Consider the following 16,126-nt stretch of genomic DNA (forward strand, 5'->3'; position numbering starts at 1 on the left):
CATCACTTTTTAGAGGATATTTATTTTCAGTCGTTCATTTTTACGCCCACTTGATGGATAAGAGAACAATATCGGAAAAGCATGAAATTTGATTTCTAGATACTTCAAATGATATAAATCATATTCAATGGTGCCGATCGTCGATTTGGAGGCTCCATCATCGAAAACAAATTGGTGGCAATGGAGTCCGTTTGCTACCGATAGTATTCTAACTCAACTATATATATATATATATAGAGTCCGGCTACTATGCTATTAATAGTACGAAACACTTGGTGCTATCAAGTTTTTCGCCGTTAGATTTGCCCTTTTGATCATTTTCATCCGTTAGATTATACTATTCAACCAACCACCCATTCAACCCTATGGGGCCCACATCATCCTAACCGCACATCTCTTAATCCAATAGTCAAAAACTTGGTAGCACCAATGACTTGGTCCTATTAATAGCATAGTAGCCTAGTTCTCTCTCTCTCTCTCTCTCTCTCTCTCTCTCTTTCTCTCTCTCTATATATATATATATATATATAGTCCGGCTGGGATACTATCGATAGCACGAAGCATTTGGTGCTATCAAGTTTTCTACCGTTAGATTTACTTCTTTTATCATTTTCATCCGTTCGATTATACTATTCAACCAACCACTCACTCAATCCTAGGGGACCCGCATCATTCTAACCGCACATTTTTTAATCAAAGGGCAGAAAATTTAATAGCACCAAGTTATTGGTGCTATTAATAGTATTCCAGCCTAGTTATATATATATATATATATATATATATATATAGAGAGAGAGAGAGAGAGAGAGAGAGAGAGAGAGAGAGAGAGAGAGAGAGAGAAATAACAAGCTTCATTTATTAGGGTACGTAATGAACTCGACTAAAAAACTGAGGCAGCAAAGGACTGGTAAAAACCAGGTGAAAACAAACAAGAAAATAAGAGAGGAGAAAGAGGTTAAAAAGGATAAAAATAGGCAAAAATTTTAAAAAGGAAAGGAATTAACTAGCGACAAACAATTTTCAGCCCAAGGAAGCATGGTTCTACTCATTTTCCACTGTAACTAGTGTAGGCGTTCTTATTATCCCACCTAATGATGACGTTAATCCTGTTCATGTATTCAACTTAATTTGACTTCTCAATTGCTCCTCACAAAGCCGCAACCTCTTCTCGTGCCTTCCCGTCGTCGTTGTCGCACAAACGCATCCTTCATCTCATCCCCATTCTCTTCTGAGGAGCTTATTTACAATCTGAGCATCCTTCTTCTTAGGAGTTAGGACTAAGCATACAAACTTCCTCACTTTCAGTGGTATTTTAAATTTTTTATGTAGCGTATATAGGACCTTATTCCACCGTCAAAAAGGAAGTTATTTATTAGAAATTCAGAAGCATAACGTTGGTTATTAGTGAGTCACTGCTATCGCTGAAGGAATTTTTTGCTAGAAGCCGCTTCATCTCTTGAATTCGTTTATCCTCTCAGTTCCAATACGGCCTCACATTCTTGGAGGATGAAATTCCACCTCCACTACAGCCCCTGATCTTTCATCTATTTAATTTAAAACTTTTGATCTAGATTTTTTTTTTTTTTTTTTTTTGCCAAATAATACCGACTTCAATTTTGAAATTGGGTGAGTTACCTTTGAGCGCCGTTGGAACCGGTTGTTGTGTTTAGACTTCGGTCAGATCAGCCCGGCAGTCGACCGCAGTTGAGGGCTAGTCGACTGAACTAGCTGAACCGGCAGCTTCTGCCTACCCCATCCCACTCCTTACCTCACCCCACCCTTTTCCCGTCTCGTCTGAGGAATGTATGCGATATAGGTACCCTTGTCATTCTCTCTCTCTCTCTCTCTCTCTCTCTCTCCCTAGCTATACCTACCCTTCTTTCATTCCCTCTCTTTCTTTTTTTTTCTCCTCATCCCCCCAGCCATCTTCTCCTCCCACCCCCTATACTACTCTCGCTATTGAGTAGCTCTACTCACTCATCTTGAGCTTCTGTGAAACTTGAAAATAGCAATTGCAGCTGCGTAGATCAAAACTGCAGTTTTCACCTATTTTTCGGCCCTAAAACTTGAAACCCATCATAACTCACTTTGCCTATTACCTCCTCCTCCTCTTTTGATCATTTGGTGGAATTTGGCATCTTTTGGGCTCTGGTTTGATATGTTTTTGTTTTATTTTTGTGGCTCTGGAAGTGGTATGGGCAACTGATCGCACGCACTTTGGATTGGCTTTGAATTTTGACAGTTAACCAATTCGAATGCAGTGAACTCTATAAGGCGACTAACTGAGGTCGGACCTTAGGTCGACTGAGAAACAACCAGAAACTGTAGACAACATCTTTTTTGACTTCTACCAACCTTCGATACACTTAACAAATTGTTAGTAGAATATTATCCTACTCAGTTGACAAGTTTGCAAAATCTTTTTGGCCATTTAAAATTGTAATATAGTAAAAACGTACAAAACTATGAATCATTTTGAATCACCTATCAAGCCTTTCAAAATTTTGATTTTACTATTGAATCTTATTATTTTCCAAATTTTATACTTATTCCCAAATTTTAAATTTAATACAAGAGACAGATAAATTATGAATCTCCCAAATTTTAAAATATTTAAATAAATTTAATTTATTCAAGTACTTGTGATTTTTATACAATTAATTTGGTATAAAATAACATATAATATTAATATTTATAAAAAGGGCACTATGAATGAAAAAGTAGCATACAACCTTTCTCTCTAAAAAAGAAAAAACACTATGATAAATTGTATAGTTGGATAATTTCTTTGTTGAACCCAACTGTAGCTTAGTTTATAATCTAAATGAATGAAAAGATAGAATGCTATTTTTCTCTCTCAAAAAAAAAAAAAAATATTAGGATAATTTTATAGTTGGATAATTTCTTTGTTGAACCCAACTGTAGCTTAGTTTATAATCTAAATGAATGAAAAGATAGAATGCTATTTTTCTCTCTCAAAAAAAAAAAAAAATATTAGGATAATTTTATAGTTGGATAATTTCTTTGTTGAACCCAATGTAGAGATAATATATTTTCATATATTCTAAGATATGTACCAAATAAAATATTCCCATCAGACAGGAATTCTAACATAAAAATAGACTTCATGAGAAATAAATTTTCAATAAAAAATTTAAATCTCATGAACGCCCTTAAAAGGAAAAAGAAAAAAAACTATTTTTTTTATATTTTCCTCTTACCGATGTTGGTCAGGTAAAAAGTACTGGTAAGAACCTTGTTTTATCAGCTTGACAGCTAGATCATATAAATCTTGAAAATAATCGCTGGTATAAGTAACCTGATAAGATGAAATTATTCAGGTAGCTAGTGAAAATACGCACCAACGAAAGTACAAATCTCAACTACTACAGAACCTTATATATGGCTGCCAATCCATCCATTGGATGATTTCATTCATACGCTCAATTTATTCTATCTTTTCATCTTCAGAGTTGGTATCATCTAACCTAACAGCAAAAATGCATCAAAAGTAGCAGCACAAAACCATATCCCCCATTCCCCCTTGTGAGGGTCAAATGAAGGATAAGAATACCAGAAAATGTACAAGCCAAAATCTTTGTTACTATACCCAGTAGAGAACAGCTCCAAATAGATTTCACAATGATGCACTAATGTGGTTCAAATTTTTGTAACTGGGGGTTCAATTTGAAGGATCAATTATTGTTGCGGGCATACTCAGCCCCAGCAATTATAATTTATACTTGTTTTACATGTGACTCTTATTACATTTAATGAAACGTATAGAAAATACGCTATACATTCCTTTCAAAAATAAAAAAAAAAAGATTTCTCTCTTTTATAAAGAGATAGGAAAGTCCCCAGTTAAAAACATTACTTGGGAAAATGTCAAAGCAAAGTTATGTAAATTTTATTTGCGCCTAGTTCTTATTCAGATGCATCATTCTACTTATAATGGGCATAAATAGAACCATAGTCATAAGGTCATGCGCATACCAAATTAGCCGGCCCTAAACTGTCGAGATGCCTGCCTAGCATTTCCTTTGTATTGTGGGCCCTCCATATTATTCCATCACTGAAAATTATATCTGTGTGAACCTCAGAAATTGACAAAAGAAGATTAAACTACTTGAGCTGATTATAACATGAGAACAGACTTCCCAATACTGGAAGTCCAGAATGGATCGGCAATAATTGAAGTTGCTTGATAGTAATAAAGACCTTGAAATGTCCTTAATTTTCAATTGAATATATTATTGAGTTGTACAAACCTTGATAGATGGTAATTTAAGCTCTCTTTAAAACTGAGCAGCAGAAAAATGTAAACGGAAAGGGAGCTTAAATTACTATTTGAATAGACAAAAAGTGCTATAACCTGCACAAGAAGCTTAAGTGATGTTAGAAGCACCTTGGAGTTTTCCTCAGGCTGCAGAAATATAGAAAATGGATTCATTTCCTCCTCAGAGAGCAGTGCAGAGGTAGCTCTCTTCTGGTCCTAAAAGTAGATATATTCACAAATAGTGACTATAAGATTAAACAAACTAATCCTTTTTAGAAGGATTTTCCGTAACGTACTTCAACTTTTACATGTTTTTCCTTCTTTTTGGGAGGCTTTTTTCATCAGCGTCTGTTCTTTAAGCCAATATTCTAGAAAGCTCCTTATCCATTACTTCCCGTCACAAGAGAGACAAGCGTATAATATGAAATACATCACGTTGAACAAGGTGATTCTAGCCCTGTACACAATCACTCTGCACCTTGACAAGTTTAGCATCACCGCAAGGATGACGTATTCTAACCTGTCCACATAAGCTGCCAACTGACCAAATAAACAAGAAATAAGTTTACTTTTAAAATTTTCAAACTACACCTTATCCTAAAATGGCTTTACAAAAAGGGCCTTGGGCGTGACACTAAGATGTTCACTTTTCTTTGTGAAGACTCAAGAAGTTTACTTTTAAAATTTCTCTGCACACACAGTTTAAAAGAATAGAAAGGCGGAATTTATTTTTTTCAGTTAAAATGTGATAATGGAATCCCAAATTCATATATTGCCCAAATCTAGTAATAGAATAAATCTAGATATAGCAGGTTTTGCACAGCAAAGCTCCTAACATATACATAAAAATTAATTGACTTGTTCAACAAAATAAAAAACATTTTGGCAACAAGAAAATATCTATCATCAGGAAGTGAAAAAGGAGAGAAAATTAACCATTTATACGGTAACGCAACTCCAAAATGGCATGCATATTTTCTTCGAGGACCAAAGAAACAGCTGATTGAATTTCTTCAAGGGAAACATGTACTCCAAGTACACAGCAAAAACAGCATGCTATTGCTAAATGAAATAACACAAACATATTTAAAATGTTAGCATCAATAAAAGGCCTAAAACCAAAAGGACGGATCTCATAGGAATCACCTCAGGCATGGTCTTAGCACCCCTGATCATGTGCATGGTTGGAATCATCTGAACCATGCGCATTACAAACCTGACATGTTAAATATCAGTTACAGGGAATCTAAGCCATGCCTTCATGAAACCGACAGGTCTTAGAGTTAGAAGAAGTTCAGAATCTTCAGATACCATGTTTTTCTTTTTTTTTAGAGATAGGTAGTATGCTACTTGCTTCATTTATTTCTTTAAAAATAAACTTAATTGGAAATATGAATCAACTAGAATTCAAACTTAGGACCTCGGATACCAACCACTAAGCCCTTTGCCACTTGCTCTAGAGACGGTCGGTAGTTCAGATACCATGTTATTTAACACTTTTATAGGAAACGAACTCAAAGAAGTTTTAACTTTCAACAGTTCTCTTGCAAAATCAATCGGTTATGCACTACTCTGTGTTCAGGCTAAAAGTCGCACAGGGTGATGATCCTTCTTCGACAATTTAATCACCCAACTATACCGTGTATCATTAGCATATCATTAGCATACAAGTAAAACAGTTATAAGAAATAACTAATGAGCGTACGCACACCACAAGCTTCTTCAAATTTATCCAACTCGAAAGATTCCAAGCCAGCATTAGAAAGAAATGACAGAGCAGCATCTAACTGTGTTGAATTCTTGATCTGCGAAACAAGAGCAAAAATGAGAAACAGGGGTTTCTTCAGAGCATCCATGAAAGAAGTCAAACTAAAGGCATATTAGATCTGCAGCCTCTAACTAACTGTTCCAGGACTTTCCATTACCAAAGCTGCTGCAAATCAATACACAATAACTAATGCTCGATTAACTAATGTACCTAAATGTTCGAAATTACCTTTGATGAGACAATATATCTGATTAGAAAAGGACGAGGGCCGAGCGCATTCGTCGGGCACTTTGTCGCAACCTAATAATACATCAGAAAGAGAAGTGAATTTTACAAGACCCGTTAAAATTCAACTCATCTTATCGATAGTTCACTCGCGAAATAATCTGGAATACCATGTAGAGAAGATTACCGATTGATTTGCTGCATCCACTAACACCAGCCTGATGGAGATACGACAAGCCGTTAACACTCATCATCACAATTTACAGTGCAGAAAGAAAAAAAGAAAAGGAAAATCTGATAATCTGACAGCAACAACCCGAACGAAATTTCGTATTCAGACCATTAATTTTTGTACTAGAATGCGTGAGAAATACTAATTGAGCTCCATGAATCGAATGGAGAACCACGCCGTGGAGTATACCGAATCTAAAGCACAGGATTCTAGGATCTGACAGTAAACACACACCTCGTTGATGATGGCGATGAGGTTGGAGGTGAGCTCGTGGTTGACGAGGGCGTTCTCCGCCGTGCGCTTATCCAACCCTATCGACAGCAACACCTCCAGCGGCGGAGTGGCCCAGTCGCCGCCGCCGCCCTCCGCCATCGCCATCTCCGCCGCCGCCGCTTCGTTCCCCTCCGCGAGAGAGAGAGAAGGAATGAGAACGGAGAGAGAGTAAGAGTGAGCTTCGTTAAAAATGTTTTGTCTCCTCCCCTCTCGCGAGTATATAATTAAGTAACGCTGATCTGATCACATGCTGTCCAGTATTGTTTGATTTTGGTACGACAGGTTTGGTGGGCGGGTGAGATTTGATCGAGAGGGCTAATCGGTTAACCGGGTCGTATTCGGGAAAGTTGTTGATTCGGGTCAATTTTTGGTGATTTTAATGTATGTTGGTGGCTTGGATTTGACCGATGAAGTGCACCAGCAACTTGGGCCAGAAGCAAACATGGGCAAGCACCTTGTGCAATGGTCTATTTCCTCTCCTATATGGATTCTTCTGCCTGCAACCATTATAGCTCCACATCCAGTACTATAAAAATTACTAACAATTCGCACTTTGAACTCATGAGAAATTTAAATAACCAGATAGCAAACTATCTTTTTTGTTTATTAATTAAGATGAAATGAATTTAACATCGTTGGTGAAGATAGCAAAGGCCCGCAAGAACCCATCCATAATGTCATCTTTTTTTCTCGAGAGTTTATTGCTCAGACGTGTTGTTTGATACAACACGTTGGTCATGCGTCATTCAATGATCCAAGCCTTATTATCGCAGGCATGAAGATGTAAATCAAATTTATGTAGATGTATCATACAGTATTTATATCTTCCACATATTATTGGCTATCAGAAGTTAGGCCAAAATGAAGGCCGACAGATGACCGGCTTCTGGATTCTGGGCAAGTGTCAGTTTTATTTCAAAAGTTTGGGCGGAAGATCGGTTTACAGCCCATTATCAAGGAAGGCATCAATGACTGGATTTGATCGTGGGCCGTCCAATTCCAATACCCATAACGACCCATGTACGGCCCGATTGAGCTAGAATCGGATTTTAACCAAACCTGGTCGGAGCCCCACTATTCGATTTGTACGTGTCCGTCGACACAAGGCGCGTTACACTGCCGCCTCACTGCTCGAACCTGGTTTACCACCTTGGATATAGACCACCCACTACTTTCCTACTATGAAGGAAAATAGAAGAAGAAAAAAAAAAAAAATCTATTACTTGAATAACAAGGTCTACGCATAAAGGTGATGGACGTGGTCCAGGATATTATTTCCTCCAGAAATGGAGAAGGTACAGAACAAGGTGCAAAAATCATTTCATCTCCTTCTTCGCGGCTTCCCCTTCAATTGGGGGTGGAATGCGATCGATCCCTAGGGCTTCGTATACGGCCATGGCGGATGGGTCTCCTCCTCCTCCGGTGCCGGTGCCGGTGCCTGTCGCGACGGCGGGGCGTGGAAGAACCCTGGAGGACCTCGACGCCGACGCCCTCGCCCACTGCGCCCGCCTCCTTGGCCCCCGCGACGTCGCCGCCATGGCCATGGCGTCCAAGCCTCTCCGCGCTGCCGCCTACTCCGATTCCGTTTGGTCCCGCCTCTTCACGTACCATCTCTCTCTCTCTCTCTCTCTCTCTCTCTCTCTCTCTCTCTCACACGCACGCACGCACGCACGCACACACTCTCTCTCACGCACGCACGCACGCACGCGCCCGCACACACAGAGATGAAATGGTTGATACAGTAATGTGTTGTTCAATATGATGTGCCTATTTCGCCCTGCTTCTGCTTCTGTTTTTTAGCAAGAGTAGCATTCAGTAGAGCGCTTGGCAGAGAGAACGTTTGGTGATTTTGCTGCAGCAGGGATCAGAAATGAGAATATGAAATCTTGTAACAGCGGCTTCAATTTTTTATTTCTACGCCTGCTGTTGAGAGAATCTGTCAAAGCAATTTTAGTATAGTGATTTTTCTGAAATAAATTCACTTCATCCAACGGCAGTATACTTTACAGTAGGGCCAAACAGCCCCTGGAGTTTAATTTTGGCAGCATAGATATAGTTGAACATGGGATCGATACATAATTTTAGATGTTGTAGGAGGAACGAAGCATAACAAATTGGTTAGTAGATAATAAAATCATGCATTTCTGAAAGACTTGAGCAGTTTGGGAATAATACATGTGTTTTTTTAATGTGAAATGTGATATGATTATGTAAGATAGTAGAAGATCCTTTTCATGGACTAGTAAGAAAGCTAAAGGCGCCAACTTTTTCTGTTGGTTTCGTTTGTTAGTGTGCATTGTTTCCACTTTGAAGTTGTTTGCTGTGAATGTACAGGGAGCGCTGGCCATATATATGTGCGTCTTCCGGAGCTTTAGGAGTTAGAGAACAATACATCAGGCGGCACACTGCATTACAACAAATGAAGTTTGATGATCCGTTGGAATGTTATTTTACTGGATACTCGATATCACCTAGCCATATAATGCTGGACAGGAACGATATCTTCGTTGCTCAGGTAGCGCAGCCGCACTTGGTTCCAAAGGCTCTGTTCCGGTTTATTAAATATGGACTTGGTGAGGGAGTCAGGCTGAACTTTTTCAAATTGAAATAGCGGAGCCTTTGAAAGCTGATTCTGCACAAGCAAGGAACTAAATGATATATTTTACTTATGTTCAGGGCTCAATTGTACAAAGGTTGACACTGGATCTGCCTGGTGCTCTACCTGTGGCTTGTGAAACTTTGAGATATCATGGATCAAGGATCACCTGCATGAGGTAAGTTGGGTGCCGATTTGAATTTTTCTTCCTTAGTTTGACTTCATATATCCTTCCTGTTCCTTATGACACCTTGGAGCCAGTTTACTGAAGACTAGACATTGTGATGATGATCTACTTTGGATTAACTGTAAAAGAAAGGCTGCATCTCTTTGCCTATTCCTATTTGTTTTGTTCTCCTTTCTTGTTCTATGTACTTCTGACAGTTGTATTTTTTTTCGATAGATTGTTCCCAATAATTAATACGTCGCTGTTTCGAAATGAGGCACAAAATGACGAAAATGTTTTGGTAACTTCAAGCTCAGACAGAACTATTCGTCTTTGGTGGAAGGTACTCCCATTAAGAGCTCTTGCTCCTTAATTGGTAATCTTTTTCATAGATATTCTCTTGCTATCTCTCTTGATGATGACATCATTTCAGTTCAGTCCCTAAGAGATGAAAAAGAGTAGTTAAAGTCTGCCTTTTATGATGTGCACCACTCTGAAAATTGATAGGTGGTCGTGATGATCGGGGAGATTTATTTGAATTATCATCATTGTCATTCATTGTTGATTGCATCCTCATGTCCCAGGGCTTTTTTTATTATGAATAATTTTCTCTACCTTAAGTAGTAGTTTGCATGAACATCGGTGCTTTGATGCAGGGTCGATCTCACCGCTGTTTTAAAGGTCATAATGGGCCCATTACTGCTCTCTCAGACAAATTGCTTGGCGATGGCAGGTCGAAAGTACTTGCCAGTGGAGCAGAAGATTGCACTATCCGCCTTTGGTCTCTTACTTCAAGTGGAAAAATTCATCCTCTAACATTAACCTATCATGGACACGAGAAACCTTTGTCATTTCTCTCCGTTGCTTGGTATGGCTTCTCTTTCCATTAAAAAAACCATAGTTTTATTTTCTCTCTCTCTCTCTCTCTCTCTCTCTCTCTCTCTCTCGCTCTCTCTCTATTTTTTGCATCCTCTTGTCTCACATAAGACTGACTGTGCTGAGCATAGAAAATCTCTATATTTTGGCAAGAGTATTGGATGTCATGTGCTTTGCTGTTGCATTTTCTATTTAATGGATTGAGAACAACCTACAAAGAAATCTTACCACAAAATCTTTTCTTTGCAAATCTTTTGTATTATTTCTGTAATGAAGTATGCAGGGGGATTAGGACTCTTGAATCTGTGGTAAAATTTTCTTTACGAACAACTAGAGTGCTTTCTAAAACCAATTACTCTATAAATAATAATTTTGCATCCCCAAGAGATTTACCGAATCTTTTGTTGGATATACTAATTTGTTAATGTGTAAGATACTATTATACTTCTTTTGAATCTTCCTTCCTTTTTCTTTTTTCAGGCATAAAGCTTCTCTTTTGGTCAGCATCTCTAAAGATTCAAAGGTAAATGATTGCACATTCCATCTTCTGTGTACTTGTAGTGTACTTCGTGTTAATTTGGTTGGGCAAAGATATCAATGTTTTCAGTTTCTAAGGTTGGACTTACACTAATTCAATGTTTTTTGCAAGTTCTTTATAATATTTTATTTTCTAATTTATGCTGCCAATTTTAGGTCCGAGTCTGGGACACGTCTGCGTCGTCATCTTCTAGTTCGTCATCATGTGTAGGGAGTACTTCCCTTTCTGGTTCACCTATTGCTATGAAATGTTACGAGTCCCTCTGCTATATTGCTTCTGGATTTCAAGTCACAGTGATCGACTTGAGGACAATGCGGAAAGCATTTACGGCTGCAGTTCATGGACCAAAAATGTATTCGTTTGAGATGTTGCCATCTAAATGGTTGATTTGCACTGGTGGTGAAGACAAGTAAGGATTAATCTAACTTGCTATTTTCTTTAAATTTAGCCCTATGTCTGTGCAGAAACGTAATTAATAAGATTTCAAATTCTGGATTTTCCTGTCTCATATAGTTTCCGGAGTTGATATAAAACCTTTATTTCTCAGCATAAATAGTTCCACGGGTTAATAAAAAATTTGTCCCTAAAGTTTGATAAAAAATTTAGTCAGTTTAGTCCTGAAGCTTGCTCTCCTTGTAAAACTGAAGTCCATAATGTCTGCCATCCAAATCATGCCTTGTCAGCACTTATTCTTAAATTTTATGTGTTTAAAATTGAAACTCTCTGGCCTCGAAACCTAGGTGAAACTTTTTAGGGACAAATGAAAATCTTAGGGTGAAGTTGAACTCTCAATGGAGACTAAGATTGTTTTTTCTATAACTCGAGGACAAAATTGAAACCTGGGAAGAACTTCAGGGACTAAATTTGAAATGCACCCTGATCTCATCATTCAATTGATGCTTTAATTTTATCACTCAAATTGATCTTTATATTTGTCATGAGCCAGGGCTATGCTGTGGGACATCCGAAGATCTCAAGAATCTCCAAAGTGTGTGGCAGAATTGGATTCGAACAGTAGAGTAGCATTACTTCACATGGATCCATACAAGGTAGTTACTGGAGGTCCATTCGATTATCATGTCAATGTATGGGAAACTGGCACCGGTGCCCTGGCAAATACGCTGGATTGTCGTGTGCCTGGTGAGCCCGAAAAGGTTTATGGACTATCTGCTATGGCTGTGGCTGGGTGCAGAATTGTTACTGGGGGTTGCGCGGATGATCCCGGAGCTTTGTACTATAGGGATTTCACAAACTGTTCTGTTCCTGTATCTTCGCCGGGCCCCGATTCTGTTTCCAAGTTTTGGGAGCCTCGGAGTTTGCCTGATGACTAAGGCCTAGTTTGGTTATGATTCTGATTTTGTTTAGTTTCTTTCAATTTAAATTTTACGTGACGGAGTGTGTCGACTGTTGGGACTTTCCTGTTTTCTTAAGTTAGTTCAAGTTAGTTTTGCATACTCGGCTTGTAAAAGGAATAGAAGTGAAAAGAGAGAAAAGATGCTAAATTTTCATTTTTGTTGCCAAATAGACCCACAGATGTATATACTACATACGATCCATTATCTGCCGATGCACTCTGTTCCTTAGAATTCAAGGTCGAAAACAAAAGTTCAACCAAACAAGACCTAAGTTGTTTATCTCCTTGTACCGTAGCATGTTAAATTTAGCGCTACGGACTTTGATCTTTTCTGTAGTGTTCTTGGTTCATGGACTATCACAGTGTTGAATGCTTAATTTGATTTGCTGTTGTTACTCGTACGGAATGTATTTGAGGCATGTTCGGTTTTGTGCAGTGGATTTGGGATCAATATATGGCAGAGGATTAAATGGTTTTTTACTTTTGATTCTTTAACTTTCAAGAAGAATCAATTTTATCTTCTTTTTTATTTTTTCTGGGTTATCTTGCATGGTTCACTTTCTGATCGTTCAACTGTTCAGTGTTTAAATAATAGTTGATTTAAACTTTGTCTTCGTTCACTTGTAAAAGTTTTAACTTAGGAACTTCACTTATCCACTTTTGATAGCCCAGATCCAATACTGGGCTAGGGGGAGAAACTCTTCATTTCTTTATCAAAATGAGAGGAAAGCTGCTTGATTAAGCCAGATTCGTATGTGATATATATATATATATATATATATATATATATATATATATATATATATATATATATATATATATATATATATATATATATATATACAGGTAACTACAAATTAATTTTTGACGCTAAAAATGCAACCATAAAGATTTTAATTAATCTATTCTTCTCATTACCAGTCAACAACGTAATTCGAATAGATACTCGTAACTTTTGTTGTTTTCCAACATATTCGATTAGAATGGTCCTACATGGCTTTTGCTTTGGAAATAAGCTATGTTTATCACAAAAGGACCTTTCTATTTGTGGGAATTCTTTTTCCAACCTCAGGAGGAATTTAATCATTTATTCGAAAGATAATTTAGTTTAGTTTAATTAAGTCATAAGCAAGCCGCATAGAGGTAAAAGTTAGTTCTCGTGTATATTTATTCATAATAAAAGTAATCATTGACTTGAAAAGTTACAACTTGAAAAGTAAAATGTCTTTTCTATATGCCTGTTCAAAGTGAAGAAAATTAGAACCATTTTGACTATTCTAATTCCTAGACAAGTACCAACTTAGCCTGACTTTTCAAATTACAAGCAGCATCAAGTAAGTGTTTGGACGGCGAAATTCTACACTGTCACACTTGTACCACGTCATCAATAATAAATCAATCATATATTTTTTTTTCAAATAAAAATACAATAAAAATATTTTTTTATAATCATGATAGGACATATATCTCTAAAAAAAAATATTTGATTGACTTGTTACACCACGTTACCAATATACCCGTTGCATTCTAGAATTTTTTGTTTGGACGACGCACGAAGATTGTTATTGTAATGAAAAGTTAATTTTTGGTGAAAGCAAGAGATATTTATTTTTTTCTTTTTTTCTTTTTCTTATTTAGCACTAATTTTACCCCCCACTTTAGTACTATTTATCCACGTTTGCGGGCAATAATGGTGGTGCAATTATGCATCAAATATTGTATGGCTAATTGGCGTTGGTATAAATGTTTAATTTCTTCATCTGGCCCTCTCAAAAAACATTTTGTCGAACACAAAACATGTGTTGTACAACAAAAGTTGACTTGACTCAACAAAGTCCACATGAGCATGACGTTTTGTTCCGAGGAATATTCTCTCTCGTCGGCTCATGCATGGGAGTTCAATATTTCTATAAAAATATATTATGGATATGTTGGCAAATTTTATATAAGAACTAAAATTTTGTATATAGCTTAATTATAATACTCTACATTATAAGTGCCAATTAGGACGGCCAATGAGCTGAACACAAGCGAGCTGGGACCAGCTTGAGATCGACTAGAAAAGAATTCGAGTCCGATAGAAAGGCGAAATTATTTTGAGCCAACTTGAATTAAACTTAAATAAACTATTAATATTAACTAAAATTAGCATTTTTGTTAATTTATTTATTATTATTGATACTTCTTTTGTGCAGTTGGAATATTACTGATAGGAGATGAATAATACTTACAGTGTATTAATTTTTTATCTTTTGGATTCATAACAGTTTCACTATGAAATATAAGTCTCAAGTATCTAAACGATGAAAAGTAGATAGAACTAAACGCTATTTGTCTACTATCACTAGTATTGTAGCCCTACTATGTATTTTCGAGTTATATCAAGCCAAACCACAAGCGATGAGCTCATATTTGGCATGTTTATTTTTTGAGCCCGAAAAAATAAACGCGTAATCAGCTTATTTATTAAACAAGCAAGTCGAGTTTAAATAAATTTTGAGTCGAAAACGAGTTTGCTTGCGGACAGCTAGCTGGATTGGTAGTAGTACTGTCAAACACATCAACATTGTAAAAAGCATCTGCAATAGGGACCCAAAGCATGCATTTCTCATGTGAGTTGAAGTTGTAATAAAAGTACACCAACACCACAGATATATGTGAAAGGGAGTAGCCGTAGCAGGGAAAAACACGGTACCTAAAATTTCCACTTTTTTGAAACAGCCTCTTTTCCTCCTCGCCTCCCTTTTCGACCGTTATATTCTCCCTCTTTGACCAGTCATTCTCCTCCCACCGTTCCGCGTGCGGAGACTTCTGCGTCAATGCACCTGGTGCATCATGCACCGCACAATTTTAGTTCCTTTTCGGTTTCATTATCTTTTCCGTCAGTACAAGTCGATCGCACGGTTGTTAAACTTAACCATGCATGCATGTGTGAGCTTGTGTCTTGTCATATGAAATTTTTCCACAGAAATATTAAATGATTCTCGCTCTTTTTTTTTTTTTTTTTTTGAGAGATAGGTAGCATGCTATCGCTTCATTTATTTCATTTATAAATAAATTTAGCTAGAAATATAAATCAGCTAGGATTCGAATTTGAAACCTCGGATACTAACAATTAAATCTTTTACCACTTGTGCTCAAATTATTATATAAATAATTAGTTATTGACTCAATTATTTATCAGAAGTAAAATTCTATAGGAGTAGATATGTTAAATGACATAAAAAAATATTTAAACGAAAATCCTAAATGTAATATATAGATTTTCAAAACTTGTGATTGGCATGTAGACCTTTTAGATATTATTATAAATTGTATATGTATAATATAGTAAGGAGTTCATCTTTAAGCTTTAAATGGAGTGTATAAGAGGTACGGAAACACTGGGTTCATGCAAAAATTTCTTGTCTCTGTCTCTGCCTCTCTCACTAGATCTCTCTCTTTCCCCACATGACCTGATCTGAGAATCCGTGGATCCACGATTTCTATGGGCGAGGAGTTGAATCCACATAAGAAAAATAATAATAATAATAATAATAATAATAAAAGCTAGTGGTTCCATAATACTCGTTGTAACATTAGTTCGCGAAATATTATATTTTATTCCTAGGCTCAGCATGTTTTAAATCTTGTCCTAGAGTTTTGGCATTTATATTTGCACGAGTGTATATNTCGCCTCCCTTTTCGACCGTTATATTCTCCCTCTTTGACCAGTCATTCTCCTCCCACCGTTCCGCGTGCGCAGTCTTCTGCGTCAATGCACCCGGTGCATCATGCACCGCACAATTTTAGTTCCTTTTCGGTTTCATTATCTTTTCC

At 37.1% G+C, this 16,126-nt stretch overlaps 2 protein-coding genes and 1 long non-coding RNA gene across 15 annotated transcripts; 1 reads left to right on the plus strand and 2 right to left on the minus strand.

The window, feature by feature from the left end:
- On the minus strand, window positions 838-2,474 carry LOC109716783. Its single transcript, XR_002218041.1, has 2 exons — window positions 1,636-2,474; window positions 838-1,532 (listed from the first exon to the last, which is right to left on the minus strand). It is a non-coding gene; the product is annotated as an uncharacterized LOC109716783 (long non-coding RNA).
- LOC109716779 (glutamine--tRNA ligase-like) lies at window positions 3,255-7,004 on the minus strand. 13 transcript variants are annotated; one of them, XR_002218039.1, is made up of 8 exons: window positions 6,739-7,004; window positions 6,460-6,490; window positions 6,276-6,347; window positions 4,588-6,084; window positions 4,409-4,495; window positions 3,997-4,075; window positions 3,396-3,483; window positions 3,255-3,319 (listed from the first exon to the last, which is right to left on the minus strand). XR_002218039.1 is itself a non-coding variant. In XM_020242344.1 (8 exons), exons 1-5 carry the CDS (start codon window positions 6,880-6,882, stop codon window positions 5,439-5,441), a joined length of 417 nt encoding a protein of 138 aa, XP_020097933.1. In that variant the 5' UTR covers window positions 6,883-7,000; the 3' UTR covers window positions 3,255-3,319; window positions 3,396-3,483; window positions 3,997-5,341; window positions 5,426-5,438. The 13 variants fall into 13 exon arrangements, 10 of the variants coding, with proteins under 10 accessions (XP_020097933.1, XP_020097931.1, XP_020097935.1 ...); XR_002218038.1 differs by having other exon boundaries at window positions 4,576-6,084; XR_002218040.1 differs by having other exon boundaries at window positions 3,997-4,088; window positions 4,576-6,084.
- Window positions 8,085-12,708, plus strand: LOC109716772 (probable E3 ubiquitin ligase complex SCF subunit sconB). Its single transcript, XM_020242327.1, has 8 exons — window positions 8,085-8,381; window positions 9,112-9,292; window positions 9,454-9,551; window positions 9,777-9,882; window positions 10,196-10,407; window positions 10,896-10,938; window positions 11,109-11,362; window positions 11,900-12,708. The coding sequence occupies exons 1-8, from the start codon at window positions 8,140-8,142 to the stop codon at window positions 12,282-12,284; spliced, it is 1,521 nt and encodes a 506-aa protein (XP_020097916.1). The 5' UTR covers window positions 8,085-8,139; the 3' UTR covers window positions 12,285-12,708.

This window comes from Ananas comosus, linkage group 10, assembly GCF_001540865.1.
Source record: "Ananas comosus cultivar F153 linkage group 10, ASM154086v1, whole genome shotgun sequence".
NCBI classification, from domain to species: domain Eukaryota; kingdom Viridiplantae; phylum Streptophyta; class Magnoliopsida; order Poales; family Bromeliaceae; genus Ananas; species Ananas comosus.

Bases quoted from the DNA above. Each gene is read 5' to 3' on its own strand.
- LOC109716779 (XM_020242344.1), bottom strand. From the start codon at position 6,882: ATGGCGATGGCGGAGGGCGGCGGCGGCGACTGGGCCACTCCGCCGCTG. The intron at 6,348-6,442 runs GTATTCCAGATT...ATGTATTATTAG, and splicing joins TCGGTAATCTTCTCTACATG to GTTGCGACAAAGTGCCCGAC. The intron at 5,496-5,988 runs GTGCGTACGCTC...TTAACATGTCAG, and splicing joins AATTTGAAGAAGCTTGTGGT to GTTTGTAATGCGCATGGTTC.
- LOC109716772 (XM_020242327.1), top strand. From the start codon at position 8,140: ATGCGATCGATCCCTAGGGCTTCGTATACGGCCATGGCGGATGGGTCT. The intron at 10,939-11,108 runs GTAAATGATTGC...TGCCAATTTTAG, and splicing joins GCATCTCTAAAGATTCAAAG to GTCCGAGTCTGGGACACGTC. The intron at 11,363-11,899 runs GTAAGGATTAAT...GTCATGAGCCAG, and splicing joins TGCACTGGTGGTGAAGACAA to GGCTATGCTGTGGGACATCC.